The sequence below is a fragment of the Boleophthalmus pectinirostris genome, unplaced genomic scaffold (genome assembly GCF_026225935.1).
Source record: "Boleophthalmus pectinirostris isolate CB_2022bp ecotype Guang Dong unplaced genomic scaffold, ASM2622593v1 HiC_scaffold_3, whole genome shotgun sequence".
NCBI lineage: Eukaryota > Metazoa > Chordata > Actinopteri > Gobiiformes > Gobiidae > Boleophthalmus > Boleophthalmus pectinirostris.
The window spans coordinates 22,155,701-22,174,238 of record NW_026571299.1 but is presented as its reverse complement, the minus strand read 5'-3'; the positions used below and the strand labels follow the sequence as shown (position 1 = coordinate 22,174,238).

The window sequence follows — 18,538 nt, the reverse complement described above, 5'->3', positions numbered from 1 at the left end:
AATACACGCGCGTCCTGTGCGTGTAGATTTCAGAAAATAGGATCCATCCTATTTTTTGACGCTCTACACGAGCGTAGGCGCGTATCCCCGTCAAAATACACAGAGAGCATGTATCTATTGTTGTATTTGTGCATTTACCATCAGCACATTGTGCTCCCTGGGCAGTTGTGTATCATGTGAAAGAGCCCAGATCCACATACACTGTTAATTAGTGCTTTGAAATTTACTTTTGAAATCCTTGCGTTTGCCGTGGTCAGCCTGTACAGAAGGTAAATACAAGCAGCTAAACGCGCCCAGTCAAGTTTGATTGACTTTCCCATTGAGAGACACAAGAGCCCGTACGTTCCGCCTTCGCGTTGACACGCGGCTGTGGTTTCGCGAGGTGAAGTGCGAGCAGATCGTCACTCGTCAGGTGAAAACAAATTCCGACGTTTAACTGAACCCCAACAGTGACGTACGTCGTTCATCACACATAATTTGAATAAATTCACGTTCAAGTTCTTGATTTACAAAAGTGTTGCGTTCAGTTCAAAGTTCACTGAAAAATGAACGCGTTCATGCACAACACTGGTTGCAAGTAATATCTGAATTCCTTTTTGACCCTTTATGAGCTAAGCTATTTATTCTACTTGTTTATTGATATATATTATTATATTGATACCTATCAAGGCACATGCACAGTCAGGTCTGTGTAGTTCTACAACACTGTCAAACTGAAAAGAACTTTTTAATTACAATCCACTGAAATGTAAACTTTAACATTTCTTCTAGTGCCTGAGTTTTAACAACATGTAAACAGATTCATATGATTAGGACAAATATATTGCTCCATCTCTCCACAGCGGCAGCAGAAGTACAAGTATTAGTAGTAGCATTAATGGTATAGTAGTAGAAGCAATACTTCAGTTAAGCTTTAATTTTATTCTCTGCAATGCCATTGTTTGAACAAGATGTAAATGGATTCATATTTGATTAGGGAGACAGATATTGCTCGCTGTTTGGCTCCAATAATCCTGCCAGCAGGGGGCGCAGTGTGCCGCTCTCTAATAAACAGCAATAGTGAGAGTCCTGTTGAGTTTGCGATCGGGACCACGGACAGCGACAGCAGCAGCTCCAGATGTTTCACAGTTTAATGAGAAATAAACAAACTCCAGAGACAAACAGGAGCCGAGGACTGGCACCACCTCTGCACAGATGGACCTCTCTCTGGTCTCTGTGGATTTCAAATCAAATCAACTATTCACTACAATACTTTTACTGGATACTTTTCCAACAGGTTGGGCTCATGGTATTTCACATTTCAGATGGTGGGGGCCATTTTGAAAATGCTATTTGTCAACTTATTAACATCTTTGATAAGTTTCACTTTCATGAGAGACTCTAAAACTGTGATGTCACCCACAGTGTTCGGCATTCGGCACATTTTAAGACCAAAGAGGCTCATAGCAGAAATTACAGAGAGAGGAGCCACAATATTCCACTCAAACAACACTCAAAAAAGTCAATGGGAGCCAGAGTCAGAAGGAGCCGGAAGAGCCACATGTGAACTTCGGCACGGTGGCTGAGTGGCTAGCACTCATGCCTCACAGCAAGAAGGGCCTTTCTGTGTGGAGTTTGCGTGTTTCTCCCCGTGTCTGGATGGGTTTCCTCCGGGTGCTCCGGTTTCCCCCATCAACCCAAAACATGCTACAGGTCTCCATGAACAGCTGATAGTCAAAGTCAGTTAAATACAATTGCCCACTATGAAAGTGGTGTGTGCGTGAGTGATGGTGGTGGTCGAAGGGACCGATGGCGCCGATTGGCATGGCAGTCACGCTTCTGTCAGTGTGCCCCAGGGCAGCTGTGGCTACAATAGTAGCTTACCATCACCAGGGTATAGAGTGAATGAATAATGGTGAATAATGCTCTGTAACGCATCTTTGGAGACAGAAAATGTCTGTGAAAAGCGCTATATAAATAAAGACTTACTTACTTATTTGGAACACGGCAGTTAGCGTGTTAGCTATTTCCATTTATATAAACAGTCTATGGAGTCTCCCCTCCCCCTTTACACACATACAGACTCACACACACACACACACACACGTTGTTGTGTCCAGTTTTGTATCATGTTGTTGTATATTTATGGAGAAGTGTCGTGTGGGTGATGATGGCTTGTGGGTGGAGCCTTGTACAGGTTCATACTGCAAACCATGAGGAGGGTTCCAATAGGCCACGGGAGACATCACTAGATTACCCAAACATGCATGGTTGGGGTCTGGTCTGGGATTGGGGTCTGGTCTGGGGTTGGGATCTGGTCTGGGGTCTGGGGTTGGGGTCAGGTCTGGGGTCGGGGTCAGGTCTGGGGTCGGGGTTGTATGTGAGGGACTGGTGGCCTGGTGCAGTAAACAGAGAAGCACTGAATCATAAAACCACTTCTATAGATCATCACCCACTCACTTTTTATGCGCAACATTTGGTTGAAGTGTCTTTCCCACCAACACAACAATAGTATATAGAATAACCAAAAGTCAGAACTGAACCATCAACTGTCAGTCTTAGTAAGTGAATGTCTCTATCCACTAGACCACTGGGGCCTCAAATACACCCGAGCAAAACTCTCGTGACTTTGTGAACTGTGTTTAGTTTTTGTGTAAGTTCCACTGAAAATGATCTGGCTTCGAAATGTTGATTTTCTGCCATTTGGTCCATTTGGTCAAATACACTTTGGCACCATTCAGTGTTAGAGGGGAGATTACAACAATGTCAAAATACTAATGAGAAATGTCAAACTCAAATTCATAGCTGAAGAAAAATGAAAGTATTACATCTAACTAACACATCTTTTTGCTCACTGACACTCGGGAGTCTAACCCACAACCTCCTTACTGACAGGGCCAGGAGATAGGATTAAATGGATCAACCTTTCCAGATCGACGGCGGACATGTTTTATTTAACAGTGCATAACTGTCCAACCATAGAAGACAGAAACTGAGATTTTTTTTATTTATTTTTTTCCCTTGAAAATGAAGGAGCGGCTTTCCGAGCATATTTTCCGTATTGTCCTACGTCACACAGTTGCTGTGTGATGTCGTAGGAAAAACGAGTGTCCAATAGGAACTTTGTTTTCCGCCAAACTTTGCCAGTGAGTCAAAATGGTCAATGTTCTGAGCGTCTGTGTTTGTAACAATTGAAAAAGTCGCTCTAAGTGCAGATATTTCTCAAATAAATGGAACATTACAAATCTTGGTCTGCGTAGTTGTGCATCCCTCATTATTTTTATTTGAAAGGTTTATTTCACTTAAATGTCCAAATCCAAATGTAATAAACCCCATGGAAATGCAGGAAGTGATGTGGCTCTGTGTCCTGGACCTGACACCAGCTGTTTCCATGACTGACACCAGGAAAGTCATGGGGTCATTGCACTTACTTTTTTTGTTTTGTTTTGAGGCAATAAGGATATTTTTTAGTTTACTTTACAGACTTGATATTTGCACTTTTGTAGCTAAGGCTCTAAATTAAGATGTGTGTTTTGTATGAAAAAGTGTGAATTTTATTGTCCTTTTTTTCTCTCTCTCTAATGTGTATTTCTGGTCCAGTATCTTTTATTACATCCATATGGCACAACTACAGCAGCAGATTGTGAAATAACAGGTTGTAGTGGGAAAAAAAGGATGTATAACACTTCATTTGGGGGTAAAAGGGGGGTTTTTAATAGAAATATTAAGAAAAAAAATCCGAGCAAGGAAAAATGTTCTAAAATTGCCCTCCGGTCTGGAAGGTTAAACTTGTGAATACTTGGACTCAGCAGTTTCATCTTGTGAGAATCACTAAACTCTGTGCATTAATGCCCGCTCCTCGCTGCCCCCTGGAGGAACACATTATGCAAACACATTCTGCTGCGCTGTACTGAACCTCGGGCCAGGATCACACTCTAGAAGAAAGAGGCTAAAGATGCTCCGTGTCTATTTGACAAGGCTAACGCAAAGGCCATGACCTGAAAACATGCAGAGAATTCAACAAGAACACACTTAAACACTGTGTTATATACGCAGTCATCTGCATTCTGTTTGTAAATGTAAAACTGATATCTTATATAATACATCAGATATACTGAATCAAAACCTGTTTAAGATTTAGTTTAGATCTGGTTTAGTCCTGAAGCAAAGTCCTGGTTTAGAACTAATCCAGACCTAGTCTAGTTGGGGAATATGGGGAAAAACAACTCCTGATTTAGTCCAGATTTAGTCTAAAGTTGAGTCCAGGTTGAGTCCAGGTTGAGTCCAGGTTGTGTCCAGGCTTAGTCCAAGATTAGTCCAAGATTAGTCCAAGATTAGTCCAAGATTAATCAAATACTAGTCAAATACTAGTCAAATACTAGTCTAATATTAGTCCAATATTAGTCCAATATTAGTCCAAGATTAGTCCAAGATTAGTCTAAGATTAGTCTAAGATTAGTCTAAGATTAGTCCAGGCTTAGTCCAGGCTTAGTCCAGGCTTAGTCCAGGCTTAGTCCAGGTGTAGTTTGTTTAGTCCTTGATATAACTGTGCTTCAGTCCTGTCCTCCAGTGCCAACTGAGTCTCAGGGTGAGTCCTGGTTGAGATCTAGTTTAGACTTGGTTTAGTACTTGGTTTAATACTTGATTTAGTACTTGATTTAGTCCATAGTATAGCTGTGCTTCCGTCCTGCCTTGGTCCTAGTTCAGTCTCAGGTTGAGTCCCGGTTGAGTCCTTGTTTAGTCCTAGTTTAGTTCTGATTTAGACCTTGCTTGGTCCTGGTGAGGGTGAAGGGACTTTGAGCATGATGAGTATTTCAAAACTCAAAATTTTCTGGGAATTTCACAGTACTTCCAGCCCCCTCTGTGTTTGACAGAGTGTCCAGTGAGCAGCGGTTCTGTTCTGACGTGTACCTACTGTAATAAAATGGCCACATCCTGGTTTTGTATGAATCTTTCAGACCTGGATGTAGGCTTTGTAGGCTAAGAGTTCAGTGCAGTTTAGCTTGTATTTAAATATAGATGTAAATGAGCAGGTTACATCGCCCACACACTTCATTAATATGTGCATAATTAACATACAGCTGTGCACACGGCACGAGGGACAGGACAGAGTTAACCTCAACACTTTACAGAGAAATGTAATGAGACGAGCCTGTGAGTGATGCTTCTGCTGAGGTTCACACGTAATTAGATGAGCTCAAATAACCCAAATCACATTCATTTCCAACTGTGGGCTTCAGAAAGATGAAAAATTAGGACCAATGCTGAAGCAATTAACTATGTATAACAAAACGTCTTCAGAAAGTCACCTATAAACAGGAAGCTCAAACCCACTGATACAAAAAGTCCAGGACTAAACCGGGACTAAACCAGGACTAAACCAAGACTAAACCAAGACTAAACCAAGATTAAACCAAGATTAAACCAGGACTAAACCAAGACTAAACCAGGACCAAACCAAGACTAAACCAAGATTAAACTAAGATTAAACTAAGATTAAACCAGGACTAAACCAAGACTAAACCAAGATTAAACTAAGATTAAACCAGGACTAAACCAAGACTAAACCAGGACCAAACCAAGACTAAACTATGATTAGACCAGGACTAAACCAGGACTAAACCAAGACTAAACCAGGACCAAGCCAGGATTAAACCAAGACTAAACCAGGACCAAACCAAGACCAAACAAGGACCAAACCAGGACCAAACCAGGACCTAAACCAGGACTAAACCAAGATCAAACCAGGACCAAACCAGGACTAAAACCAGGACCAAAACCAGGAAAACCAGGAACAAACCAGGAATAAAACAACACTAAACTTATGACTAAACCAGGACCAAACCAGGACCAATGTACATCTAAAGGAGGACTAAACAGAAATTAAAGCCAGATCTAAACCTGGTCTTACCTGGGTTAGTTCTTGCTGATCCAGGTCCCACTTCTTGATGCCATTGTCCCTGGAGCCGCTGAAGAGCACGTCTCCCTGCACGGACAGGCACTCGATCCCGTCGTAGTGAGGAGGCTCAAAGTTATGAGCCGGGCCTACATTTCCCAGAGTTCCTTCTGCTACGTCAAACACCTGCACGAGGAACAGGAAGGATGTCAGTGCGTGGAGTATGAATGATCATACAGACATCATAAAACAGGGTGGGTGATATTACTCAAAGTTATTCACAATTTCTGTTATATATTTTATTATTTATTGTATTTATTTAAATTTATAATTTTTTTGTTTGCATCATTAACAACAAATAAAAGTCACTCATATCTTAAGTAATGCAGACTTCTAATCAGCGTCATGTAACAACAAACAGTCAAACAGAGGACTGCACTGTGTAACTTTTCTGGTGGGTGATACGCTATCTGCTTGTTTCTATAGAGATGTGGTTACTTTGCTGGGAATGTTCCACAGTATGGCATTAAACATATCTCCATGGAGAAGAGGTTTAGTCCAGGCTTAGTCCAGAGTTTAGCCCAGGCTTAGTCCAGATTTAATCCAGTCTTAGTCCAGGATTAATCCATCTTTAGTCCAGGTTTAGTCCATCTTTCATCCAGGTTTAGTCCAGGTTTAGTCCAGGTTTAGTCCAGGTTTAGTCCAGGTTTGTTTAGCCCTTGGTATATCTGTGCTTCGGTCCAGTTTCAGCTCTACTTAAGTCTGGGCTTGAGTCCTGGTTTAGATGCACAGTAGATCAGTCTGTGCAGTTAAACGAGTTTTGAGCACGATTGTGATTTGTGTGTCAAACAACGTCACGTTGTGCACATGTGAGTGACAGATTTGTAGCCTATATTTATTTTCAATTTGAAAGTTTTGCGTAAATTATCAGTACCAAATAATAAAGTGTTTTTGTGTGTGTGTGTGTTTTGTTTTGGTTTTTTTTGAGAGAAAAATGCTGAATAAATGCATGTGTAACTAAAAATTAATCGTTTGACATTGACCAAAATAGTTGTGACAATGTTTGTTTGTTTGTTTTTTCCCCATAATCGAAATAGTAATAGTAGATGTATAGTAAATGAACGACAGATGGATATGAATATTAGGTGTGTATTATGCCACTGCCTACATCCCAATCAAATCAATAACATCTCCATGGAGACGAGCAGACACAGACCCTACACAGGAAAGTTGCATACTGCATCTTTAAAGCCTGAATCTTAACATGGATGAATAGAAATGACTGAACCTCCTTTAAATGTAGCAGAACTGTGCAGATTTTCATAGTTCCAGTTTCTCAAGATTAACAATGTTACTCAACGTTTAGCCAAAAGGACACTGTATTGATCAAAGCAGAAAAACAGCCAATAAAGACACAAAAGAGGTAAAGAAGCGGGGAAATATGGGCCCAAGGAGCTAAAGAACACAGTGAAGTGAGCCCAGCGGGGAGGCAGCTCACACCAAGGACCAGGTGATAGACAACAGAAATGACAGAACCCAGAAAAACAACAAAAATGAGAGAAATGAGAAAAAAACGACAGGAGTGAAGGTAGGTTCAATTTTACATTTTGTTTCTTCAAATTAATGCATTTTCAAAAAATGAAAATGTGCCAAGATTATTTCTAAGTTTGTGTTTCTAAATCACATCTTGTTTTGTTTTTCCAACCAAATTTGTGCATTATTTCATGTTTTGTTCATTTAACTAAATTGGCTTCTGTAGTGGAAATGTTTTATGGACTATGCAGCTATAGTTCATATATAATATACTATAATCACTGTTGAGAAGGTTACTTCAAAACTGTAATGTGTTATTTATGACTTGTTACTGTCATTTCAAAGTAATTTATTACATTACAATATTATTGCATTTAAAATGTAATTACATGACTATTACAGCACTTTAAGTTACTCTCATCAAAATAACCGTCACTGAACCAGGACTAAACCAGGTCTAAATCAGGTCTAAACCAAGACTGAACCAGAACTGAACCAGGGCTAACCCAGGACTAACCCAGGACTAAACCAGGACTAAAACAGGTCTAAAACAGGTCTAAAACAGGTCTAATCTTGGACTAGGACTTGGGATCTAGGACTGCCCCTGAGAGAACCCTGAGCCCGTGGAGCAGGGTGTCTGCAAAGCGTGATCGGGTGTCAGCTGCGATTAGCTCCATGGAGTTCTGCGCCGGTCCTTTTGCCCGTGGTTACCCGACGGTCTACATGGGCGCACCTCCGGGCCCGTCCTGACATTCAGAACTGTGATGACAGCGTTTCACCGCTCCTGATATCGCAGTGATTTTAGCAAATTTGTATGAAGAAAATCAAAAAACCCACCACTTCAATCCAGGTTAAAAATGCATCGTAACGTGCATTACTCACATTTGTACCAAGTAAAATTCAATTTTTTTTTCCCCTGTAATGCCACATTACTGTGTTACAGCAAAAAGCAATGCATTACAGTAATCCATTACTTTTATAATGTGTTACTCCCAACACTATATTGACTATATTTACTATAATTATGATATACCCTGGTGTATTTATTATAAAATGTTCCTGTGAAAGCAACAGTAACAGTATATACCTTGACAGAGTGACTCTTATAAACCCTTAAATAAAAACACTTTGTAATTTTCTTTACCTTCACATAGTGATCTTTGGATCCGGTGATGACCTGGTCTCTCCCGAGCACAGACTGTCCCACAGTGAGACACATGACGGAGCCGATGTGTCCTGTGAGCTTCCCCATCGCACACATCCTACAACACAACACAACACAACAGAATATTATATACTAATAATACTACAACAATAAAGTACATCATTCATACATGATCTATTTACACCATATACACAGAGACTCAAGACTGAGCCAATGTGTCCAGTGAGCGTCCCCATCCTACACAAAGTAGCAGAGTATAAAATTACAATACTACTTCATCTGGTCGACATTCTTACTTGTCCTGGTAAAATACTATAGTACCTGCTGTAATAACAAAACGCATTTAACTCGGTTACCCTTTTCTTGGGCTTATTAGCAGTTAAAGTGTTGGTTAAATGTTGTGTTTACATAAATGTTGGGCTCGTATTAACCAATATTAAACATATTTACAAAAAAAATCTAATTGATAGCACATTGTGTAGTTGGTCCCTGTATGTGCTGCTGTAGTAAATAACAAGGGTGCGCATTTGACACAAATTTGGTTCTGACTCAAATTGGAGAATCACAGTCTTGCACAAACACCTCCAAATCCTGAGTGGATCTTTGCCTGACAGCAGCCGCAGCGACAGAGCGAGTACCTGTTCAGGTCCCATATGCGCACAGAGTTGCCTGCGGCCGCGTACAACACAGATCCAGACGGGTTCAGGGAGATCTGGTTAATCTGACACTCGCCCTGAGCGAATGTGATGGTGCGTGTGGTGGTACCGGCACAAGCGTCACCCATGACGACCTGACCTGAAGATCTGCGGAGGGGCGAGGAGAGAAGAAGGTGTTTAATATTTGTGTGGTAATAGTTTAAAGCAGGGATAAAATTCTATCAATGTGCTTAAGACAGGTTTAAATGTTTTTATCATTCTGACTTGGTTTGGTGGGATCGGTGGGACCTGTGCTCAAGATTGATTTATATATATATATATATATATATATATATATATATATATATATATATACACATATATACACACACACACAAACGGTTTTCCATCTGTTAAGTTACAGGTTTGTGGGAAACAATGCAGCTTGTCAAAGCCTGATCTCATCAGATGTCAGAATCAGATGTCAGAAGAGCAGCAGGTCTGGGTCGCATTAGTACTTCGATGGCGACACTGGGAAAATCAGGAGCCACAGAAGGCACCTTTCACAAAAACATTGTGTCCTTAGGCAAGACACTTCACCCACATTGCCTAGTATGAAAGTAGTGTGTGTGTGAGTGATGGTGGTGGTCCTAGGGGCCAATGGCACAGACTGGCAGCCTCGCTTCTGTGGTGACACCACAGGCAGAGTTCTGGATCAGATCTGTGATCAGGTGAGCCTGCTCTCAGTAAGACTGCAGGGAAAAACTGAATAGTGCACCTTAAAATCTTTTACATAATTATGCTGAGTAGATTTGAGTGAAATGAGCACTTTAACCTGTCTCTTTGCACCGTGAATGTGACTGAAGTCTTTAGTGTGAAACTCACGTGAGCGTCCGCACACACTTGTTGGCGTCCCTGATGTCCCAGACCTTGATGTAAGACGAGGACACAGAGAAGAGCAGGCCAGAGGAGGAGCAGTATTTCACAGACACCACGTTGTTGGGATGTCCCTTGAGAGTGACCACCTCCTGCCCCGTGCCCAGGTCCCACAGCTTACACGTGCGGTCTGGACAAAGACACATGACAGAGCATTAAACACGTGTGCGGGGTATTCATCAGACCAAGTCATTGCTTTACAAGTTTCAAGTAAGTCTCAAGTCTTTGACCTCAAGTCTGAGTCAAGTTCTAAGTCAAATACAGACAAGTCCAAGTCGAGTCTTGAGTCACTGGCCCATAAGTCCAAGTCAAGTCCAAGTCATCTGCATTAAGCTTCAAGTCATTTCAAGTCTTTAAACCAAAGAACCAAATATAGCTTAGATTTGAGAAATTTATATGAATTTTTAAATAAATTGTACTTTAAAAAGTCATGGTATATTTGTATATGAGTATTTAGAAATGCTATTTTTTCCTTTTTAAATGTCTTGACAAGATCTTAGTGTGAATCATGATGGTCAGAACAGGGACATGTTCTAGTTTGTTCCTGTAAAATTCAGCACTGCATGCATCAACTGTAAAGAGAAAAGTATTTTCTAAAAACATATTTTTTAGGGGAAGCATCAAGTCTTCTCAAGTCATAGGCCTCAAGTATTAACTGGTAAAACATAACATATTTAGATCACCATGTTACCTTGGACTGTTTATTTACAGAAAACAACACATGCACATGAGTAAAATTTGTTTTAGTTTTGTATTTGATGCTCTGAGTCTACCCTTCCTTTGCTCTCTGCACTAAGTCACTCCCCCTTCAAAGCACAGCACGACACAATCAGTGTGCATTCTGCTAAAACTACTGCACATTGCATCAGGTTTGTGAAGTTGTAAAGTATTGTTTTATAACATGCGTTTGTATATTTCTAGAGAAATGTCGTGTGGGAGCATGGGCGATGTAGGTTTGTGGGCAGAGCCTTGTACAGAATCTTACAGCTAACCATAAGGAGGATTTGAATCGGGTCCAGGAGAGATCACTTGATGACTCAAACATGAATGAATGACATCTAAAATCTCTTCAGGCATGTTTCTGATGAGGGAACAATGAAGGAGAGAAGCTCCAGAAAGTTGATTTTGAACTGAGTGACTCAGTTTTATAATTTTACAGTCTATTCCAAATTATAAAAAGTGTTTTGAAAGTAAGTAACTCTGTCTTGATTATTGAGCATTCAAAACACGGCGGTTTCCACTTCAGACGAGTGAAGTCATTAGAACGAAAATGAATCAAACTTTAGCCGCGAGCTTCAAGGTTAACACTGGACTATTTAAGAGCTGAAATTATTCAAACAACACAAGTGAAAGTGTATGGACCTGTTTAGAACAAAGGCATTATTCAATCAAAATGTCAAAAAAATGATTTCCAATTTAATGGTAAACATTTTCTAATTAGACGCCCATCTAAACCTTTATTTGGTTGATTATACACGACAAATCTGCCAGTTTTGATTTTCCAATGGACCTTAAATTCGACAACACCCAGAGTTAACCCAACACTGAATTCAGAATTGACACTAGCCGAGTAAATGCTGCTGTCAGTGCTAAACGTGACCCACATGTTTTTGATGGTCATGAGAAACACTGAGTACTTGATTGTAAGAAACTCTTCATGTGATGTTTTCTGTTTGATGTATTCTATTATTCAAGAGCCGTGAGCCTTCGTGCTGGGTTTAGTTTCTTGTCCTTCTCGTGTCCAGTACCTTTGGAGCCGGTGAAGAGCAGCTGGTCGGTGGCGTCCACACAGAGCACGGGTTTGGAGTGTCCCTCAGCCACAGACACGCACTGCAGAGGGGCCGTCCTGGTGCCCTTCACACCCCCTAGAGGACTGATCACACCCCTACAGAACATACGGAATATTAGATCACAAGGCCAGGCACAAGAAACACGCTTTGACACAACTTTACAAAGATGTTTGGGTCAAGAACTGTATCCTGTCATCCCAATTTCAGAAATGACTGGATTTTCTCAGAATTAAACAATCGAAGCCCCACATTGTTACTTATTTCAGGTACAAGAAGTGTTATATTTTGTTCTGAAAGTCATGAGAATTGGTGAGGAGATGTCTTCTGCATTTGAGAGACATGGGCGTGGTTGTTTGAATGGATGTTTCCTTCCAAGATCTGAACAGACTGTAGATGGGACTGGCTGCTCAGGCAACAACAGGATAATTTACGCCCCCTACAGGACAGATCGTGCCCCTACAGAACATGACAGCACATTAGAGACAGTAAAACAGGACCATTCACACTCCTATTAGAAGATGTTATTGCATTACCTGCAATGTTCCACTGCACAGCATCAAACCAAGCACGCAGGAGGTGCAACCATGTTAGGCATTTGCAATAAAAACATTTATAATTGCTAAATACAGGCAAAGCAATAGCATCTCCATAGGGAAGAAACATACATAGTGTACCTTCAATAGGATAAATACAACAAAACAGAAGAGTACGACTCTATAAAAGCAATACAAGAGAAGATGAGTGAGTATTTTTACATATTGCCCACGCCTCATTTCCACTTGCACAGGCGGGTTTAGTGTTTCACAAAGTACTGCAGAATTATTATGAAAAACCCATTCTGTCAACATCTGAGAGAAGACAGAAATCTGAAACTAATACTACAAGCCCATGCATTTCAGAACATGTTTGTAAAGGTCTAAACTAGGGGTAGGCGATATCTCGATATTTTAAATATATTGAGATATTTTTTAAACTCGATATGGATTCTGACATATCGTATATATCGATATAATGCTTATATTCTATTCTGATTTCGCCGCTTCACTTGTTTGTCTTCTCTGTGCACACCCCCGCCTCCCTGATTTTGCTGCTTGTGTCTCATTCACTTCTCACTATCACCGTGAATGCCCAAAGTTGGTGCCAGTGAAAAACTTCAAGCACCACAAACCTTTTCCACCATTTACAGACAAGACCATCAACAGCACATCCTCTGTCACAGAGAGAACACTCATATGAACACTGAGTCATGTCCTTTAGTCCGACAGAAGCTGAACCACATCAGCGCACAAGGATTGAGCCGTTTATGCAAATGAGCCATGCAGTTTTAAGTTTTGTTTCTGTTAAACATAAACACGTGGCAAAACTGTATTAACCACATGATAATGTCAAACAGGCTGATGTGGCTCTAGAGTCGTTATGGTTTATATATTGTAAAGTTTAGTCAATGTAAAGTTTATTTATGTAGAAAATTTTTATCAATAATCTGCTGCAGTGTCACTTGTACAATAGTGTTTGGAAACGTTCAGTTTGATCTGCAGTGGATTGTGGGAAAATTCACAGCTCCTTCTGCTGGTGAGGAACATGGATCTGTTAAAATAAGGAACCTCCCGAGCTTCTTCTGCTAAAGGAGCTCATGGTTCTGGTTCTGGTTATGGATAACAGAGTTTATGCAAAGATTAACTTGAATTGAGTTGTTTTATTTATAAATGAAAAGAAGGAAATATGTATTTTTTTCTTTTAGTTTACAGTTGAAATTATTATTTATGTAATATGGGATTGTTTGTAATCTTAAATGTGGCAGAAGCACTTTGTTCCTACATGAACTCCCGACCTCTTGCACTTTAATTAAAAAAAAAAAAAAAAAAAAAAAAAAAAGACCTTGTGGAATCAGTTTTAGGGCATTATTTTTCCTGTACACATATGGAGATATATATCGTATATCAAGATATAGCAAAATATACCGAGATATATTTTTTGATCCATATCGCCCAGCCCTAGTCTAAACTACAGGGTGAGCAGCTTTTACACAGAATAAGACCCCATGGAGACACAGGGAGGGCATCTGGCATAATCTGATTCACCGGGACTGAATTTTCCATCGGCAAATTGCAACCACTAAAACAGCCATTCCATTTCAATTAAGTGTCTTGCCCTCGATGACCACTCCACTGGGATTTTCACCCACAACCTCCAATCGCTGGGTTTTACAGAGATTGTTTACTCTGTGAGACTGAAATAGCTTTTACAGTCTCTATCGTGAATTTTAACTAAGACGTGGGGGGTTGGGTTGTGCAGTAATTGGATGATTTGACAACAAAACAAGGTGAGAATCCTCAGGGAGATTCTGTGGGTTTAATATGAGCCTGCGTTCAGCTTCACTGCTTCGTATACTACAAATACTACAGCAAATACTCGCCAGCATTACAGTATTGAAGTACAACATTTGAACAACTTTAATACAAGATATGAATTTGGATTTTAATATTTGTATGCATTTTAGTAATTTAGTTTTTATTTAGTCTAGACTGTAGACTAGACAGACTTTTGTTGAGACAAACAAACAAGAATCAGATTTCAGAACATGTTTGAATCAGAATAAGATGGGAGTTTTTGTGAAGGAAATGATGGCCTTTGTAATTTGCTGATTACGTCCATTTAAACTATGATTTTGATTTCATTCCCAGTTAATATTTGGCAGTGAAGAAGAGCTCATTGTAAATTTTCACTTTATGCTGATCTAAATTATGTCCAAAATGTCCTTTTTACGCTCCTTCTTCATTCTCAGCCCTCCAGGAGTAATAAATAATAAATTGTACGGCCCATTTCCCACACTGCATCTGACCATGGGCTTCTATTAAATCAGACTGGCCCTCCCGGTCGATCTGTGCCTTATTTAGTACTTCAAAATAAGTCACTTTAACTTCTTTTTTGAGTTTAAAGTCGACCTATTGTGATTGTGTCTGCTGTACAGTTCAAATCTATGACACCTGTGGATCATAATGCTTTCATTTGCACGTTTTAAATCACAATATTCATCAAAAAAGACTTAGTAAAACAAACTGTGGTGTCCGATGGGAGATGACATCACTGTAAACGTCATTTGTGGGCTCCTCCTATGGAGAGCTGTACATCACACTTGGGAGTAGATATATATTTTTTTAAATGCACCAAATATGACCAAAATGATTAAGCGACGCTCCGACATCCTACGCGCATCACTGGTTAAGAAAATCAGGGTTGATCGCAATATGGCATCTTAAAAATAAGTGAAGATTGCTCAAACATGCACAAATCACTCCAAATACAAACTTCTGTGTAAATGAAAAGGAAAGCAACTAAAACAGGTTTAAAAGTTGTGCAGAATCAGTCTGCTTTAATACGCTCTAGTCACGTTTACGTCACAAACCAATGCCTTCTTCTGGTGTAGTTCCCGACACTGGACTCACCGACCGACTGTGATCAAACCCACTGAAGTAAATGTGATCAGTGGTAAAATGAAGACTGCAGACATATGTGCTGTTTGGAATCATCTGGAATTTGGCGCCTCATCTCTTCTAATCACATGTTCCCAGTGCACTCAGAGTTGTGTGTCAGTGGAGAAATGATGAAAACTGACATATGGCTGTAATTAAGGCCTGGCCAATATATCGGTTGGCCAATATCATTGGCTATTATAGGTACTTGGAGACATATTGTCCTAAATCGTGCTGATGGGCTGGTTGTCCACGTGTGCGTGTTATACTTTGTTATAAATCTTAGACACTCTATATTATGTCCATTTAATCCAATTTACAGACAGATTAATGTCCTCATATGTAACACCACATCAATATTTATCTACGGAGTCATTTGTGGGTAACACCGTACCACCTCTGACTGCATCACCAGAGTCATGTGAATCATGTGCGCTTGTTTACACCCATGCATAGCTGCTGTCAACATGCTGGATTATATAATATTTTATATTTTGATTATATTTTGTTTTGAGTCAGAATTAAAAGGACACTTATTAGTGCAGACCTGTGATCTGAGAGGAGCCTGTGTAAGCGATGAGTGTTGCAAATGTGTCAGATTTGAAACAAATTTCCGTTCTTTCTCATTGTTTAGCTGCTGTAGCTCCCTGGAACCGCATCAATATGTAAATGAGCTGTGAATAGAGATGTGAATGATCCACATTTGTACACATAACTGAAGACTGATAGTGGTAGTTTACTTTCTTTACAGGCTAGAATGTGATGCAAAAATGCCATTAGGCCAACCTACTGTCTTTAAATATGACGTAAAGAGGCAGAAGAACAGTAAATTTCACCTAAATAATCCCAATTTAAAATCCAGTAGAGACTAAGTTTTATAATCAATTGAAGATTTACAGTGAATTTTTAAATCACTAAATACAAAAAAATACACCCCCCCCCAAAAAAAAAAAAAAAAATATCGGTCAGGCTCTAGTTGTAATTGCTGATTAGCCAAATGTAACCAAATGCTACAATAACAATAATTATACAATGAATGTTCTTTCCCTTTTCTCATGTTTCCGAGATTTTGTCAGACTTGCTACTGCAAACAGAGCCCGCTGGAAGTTGTCATCGCATGTTTCCAAACGTCTTCCTGGTTTGTGATGTAAGCGCGAATAAAACCTGTATTACAGTTAGAAGCACTTTGATCATTTTGGTTTTAAACACATTAGCTCTGAATTCTCAGTCCTCGCGGTGAACCTAATAAATTGTCCAGCCCATTTCTCCCGCCTCGCACTAACTGACCACAGGCTCGGATTTAATCAGACCTGCTCTCCCTGTGGATCTGCACCTTGTTTAGTGTTTGTTTTCACAATATCCAATTATACCACAGCACCCGAACACACCGTCTCCACTCCACCTGGTTTAAACTGACGAAACAAGCGGCTTTCTAAGGGTTTCCTGTGAAGTCTGTCCTGCTGCTGTGCTCCAATCTGTGAAGAACTGACAGAGAGGAGAGAGGGAAGCAGAGTGACAGTGTAGAGAGGGAAGGAAAGAGAGAAGAGAGATGGAGAGACAGAAGGAGAGAGAGAAGAGGCGGAGAAGGGTGTGGAGAGGAGCTGAGAGACAGAAGTGGAGAGATGGGCAAAGAGGAAGAAGAGGAAGGAGAGAAGAGAGCGATGAAGCGAGCGGGAGAGAGGAGAGAGAGGAAGAAGAGGAAGGAGAAAGGGAGAAGAGAAAAAAAAGGGTCAGAATGTGATGGTGACAGAGAAAGAGGAGAGAGTTTGAAAAGAGGGCACAGAGAGCAAAACAAAAGAGGGAAGAAAGGCAGTACGTGGGACAGAGATAAAAGTGGAGATGGACAGACAGACAGCGGGACGGAGGAGAGAATAGAGAGAACGTAAAAGAGGAGAAATGAGAGAGAAGGAGGAGAGAGATAAATTGGTCTCCTGTGGTCTTTTTAAAAACGGGTTTCCTCCGGTGCAGCAGATAAGTGGAAGACATCTCAGACACGACGAGCTCCGGACACAGATTTGTGAGAACTTAAAGGATACAGCTCGTCTATAAGGAACATTTCAATTAAAGGAGCACTGTGTAACATTTCTGGTGCCCACTCGTCTCCATGGAGATGTCACTGCACAGCCAGGAAAGCCCCACAATCTTACTTTGGTGATCGGTCGGCATGGTTAAGTCCTGGCTAGATCCTGCTTTAGTCCTGTTTTAGTTCTGGTTTAGTCCTGGTTTAGTCCTGGTTTTAGACCTGGTTTTAGTCCTGGTTTAGTTCTGGTTTAGTCCTGGTTTAATTTTGGTTTAGTCCTGTTTTAGACCTGGTTTTAGACCTGGTTTAGTTCTGGTTAAGTTTTGGTTTAGTCCTGGTTTAGTCCTGGGTTTAGTCCTGGTTTGGTTCTGGTTTAGTCCTGGTTTAGTCCTGTTTTAGTCCTGGTTTAGATCTGGTTTAGTCCTGGTTTAGTTTTGGTTTAGTCCTGGTTTAGTCCTGGTTTTAGACCTGGTTTTAGTCCTGATTTTAGACCTGTATTAGTCCTGGTTTAGTTTTGGTTTAGTCCTGATTTTAGTCCTGGTTTAGTTTTGGTTTAGTCCTGGTTTTAGACCTGGTTTTAAACCTGGTTTAGTTCTGGTTTAGTCCTGGTTTAGTCCTGGGTTTAGTCCTGGTTTAGTCCTGGTTTTAGTCCTGGTTTTAGACCTGTTTTAGTCCTGGTTTAGTTCTGGTTTATTTCTGGTTTAGTTTTGGTTTAGTCCTGTTTTAGTCCTGGTTTTAGTCCTGATTTAGATCTGGTTTATTCCTGGTTTAGTCCTGGTTTTAGTCCTGATTTTAGACCTGTTTTAGTCCTGGTTTAGTTTTGGCTTAGTCCTGTTTTAGTCCTGGTTTTAGACCTGTTTTAGTCCTGGTTAAGTTCTGGTTAAGTTCTGGTTTAGTTTTGGTTTTGTTTTGGTTTAGTTCTGGTTTAGTGGCGCAGCTCGCACGACGTACCGGGAAGAGGGACTGTCAGCGCGGCGTACGGACAGATGGGACAGACTGCGCGGCGTACGGGATGCTGGGGACTGCTGCTTAAAATGTTTTTATTAATGCCAAATAAAATATCCAGCACAAATGATGCATGGCATGCTTACATTCATCATTTGAATATTTG

The 18,538-nt window shown here is 40.4% G+C and overlaps 1 protein-coding gene across 4 annotated transcripts in view; it reads right to left on the bottom strand.

Annotated features, from left to right (window-relative positions):
• Positions 1–18,538, bottom strand: part of kif21b (kinesin family member 21B) — a 126,253-nt gene that overhangs the window by 13,779 nt on the left and 93,936 nt on the right. For all 4 annotated transcript variants that reach the window (XM_055161027.1, XM_055161029.1, XM_055161028.1 and 1 more), the window contains exons 27-31: positions 11,893–12,029; positions 10,094–10,274; positions 9,212–9,376; positions 8,553–8,670; positions 5,891–6,061 (exon numbers count right to left, since the gene is read on the bottom strand). In XM_055161027.1, coding sequence (XP_055017002.1) covers positions 5,891–6,061; positions 8,553–8,670; positions 9,212–9,376; positions 10,094–10,274; positions 11,893–12,029 — 772 coding nt within the window. The remainder of the gene's footprint in view (positions 1–5,890; positions 6,062–8,552; positions 8,671–9,211; positions 9,377–10,093; positions 10,275–11,892; positions 12,030–18,538) is intronic.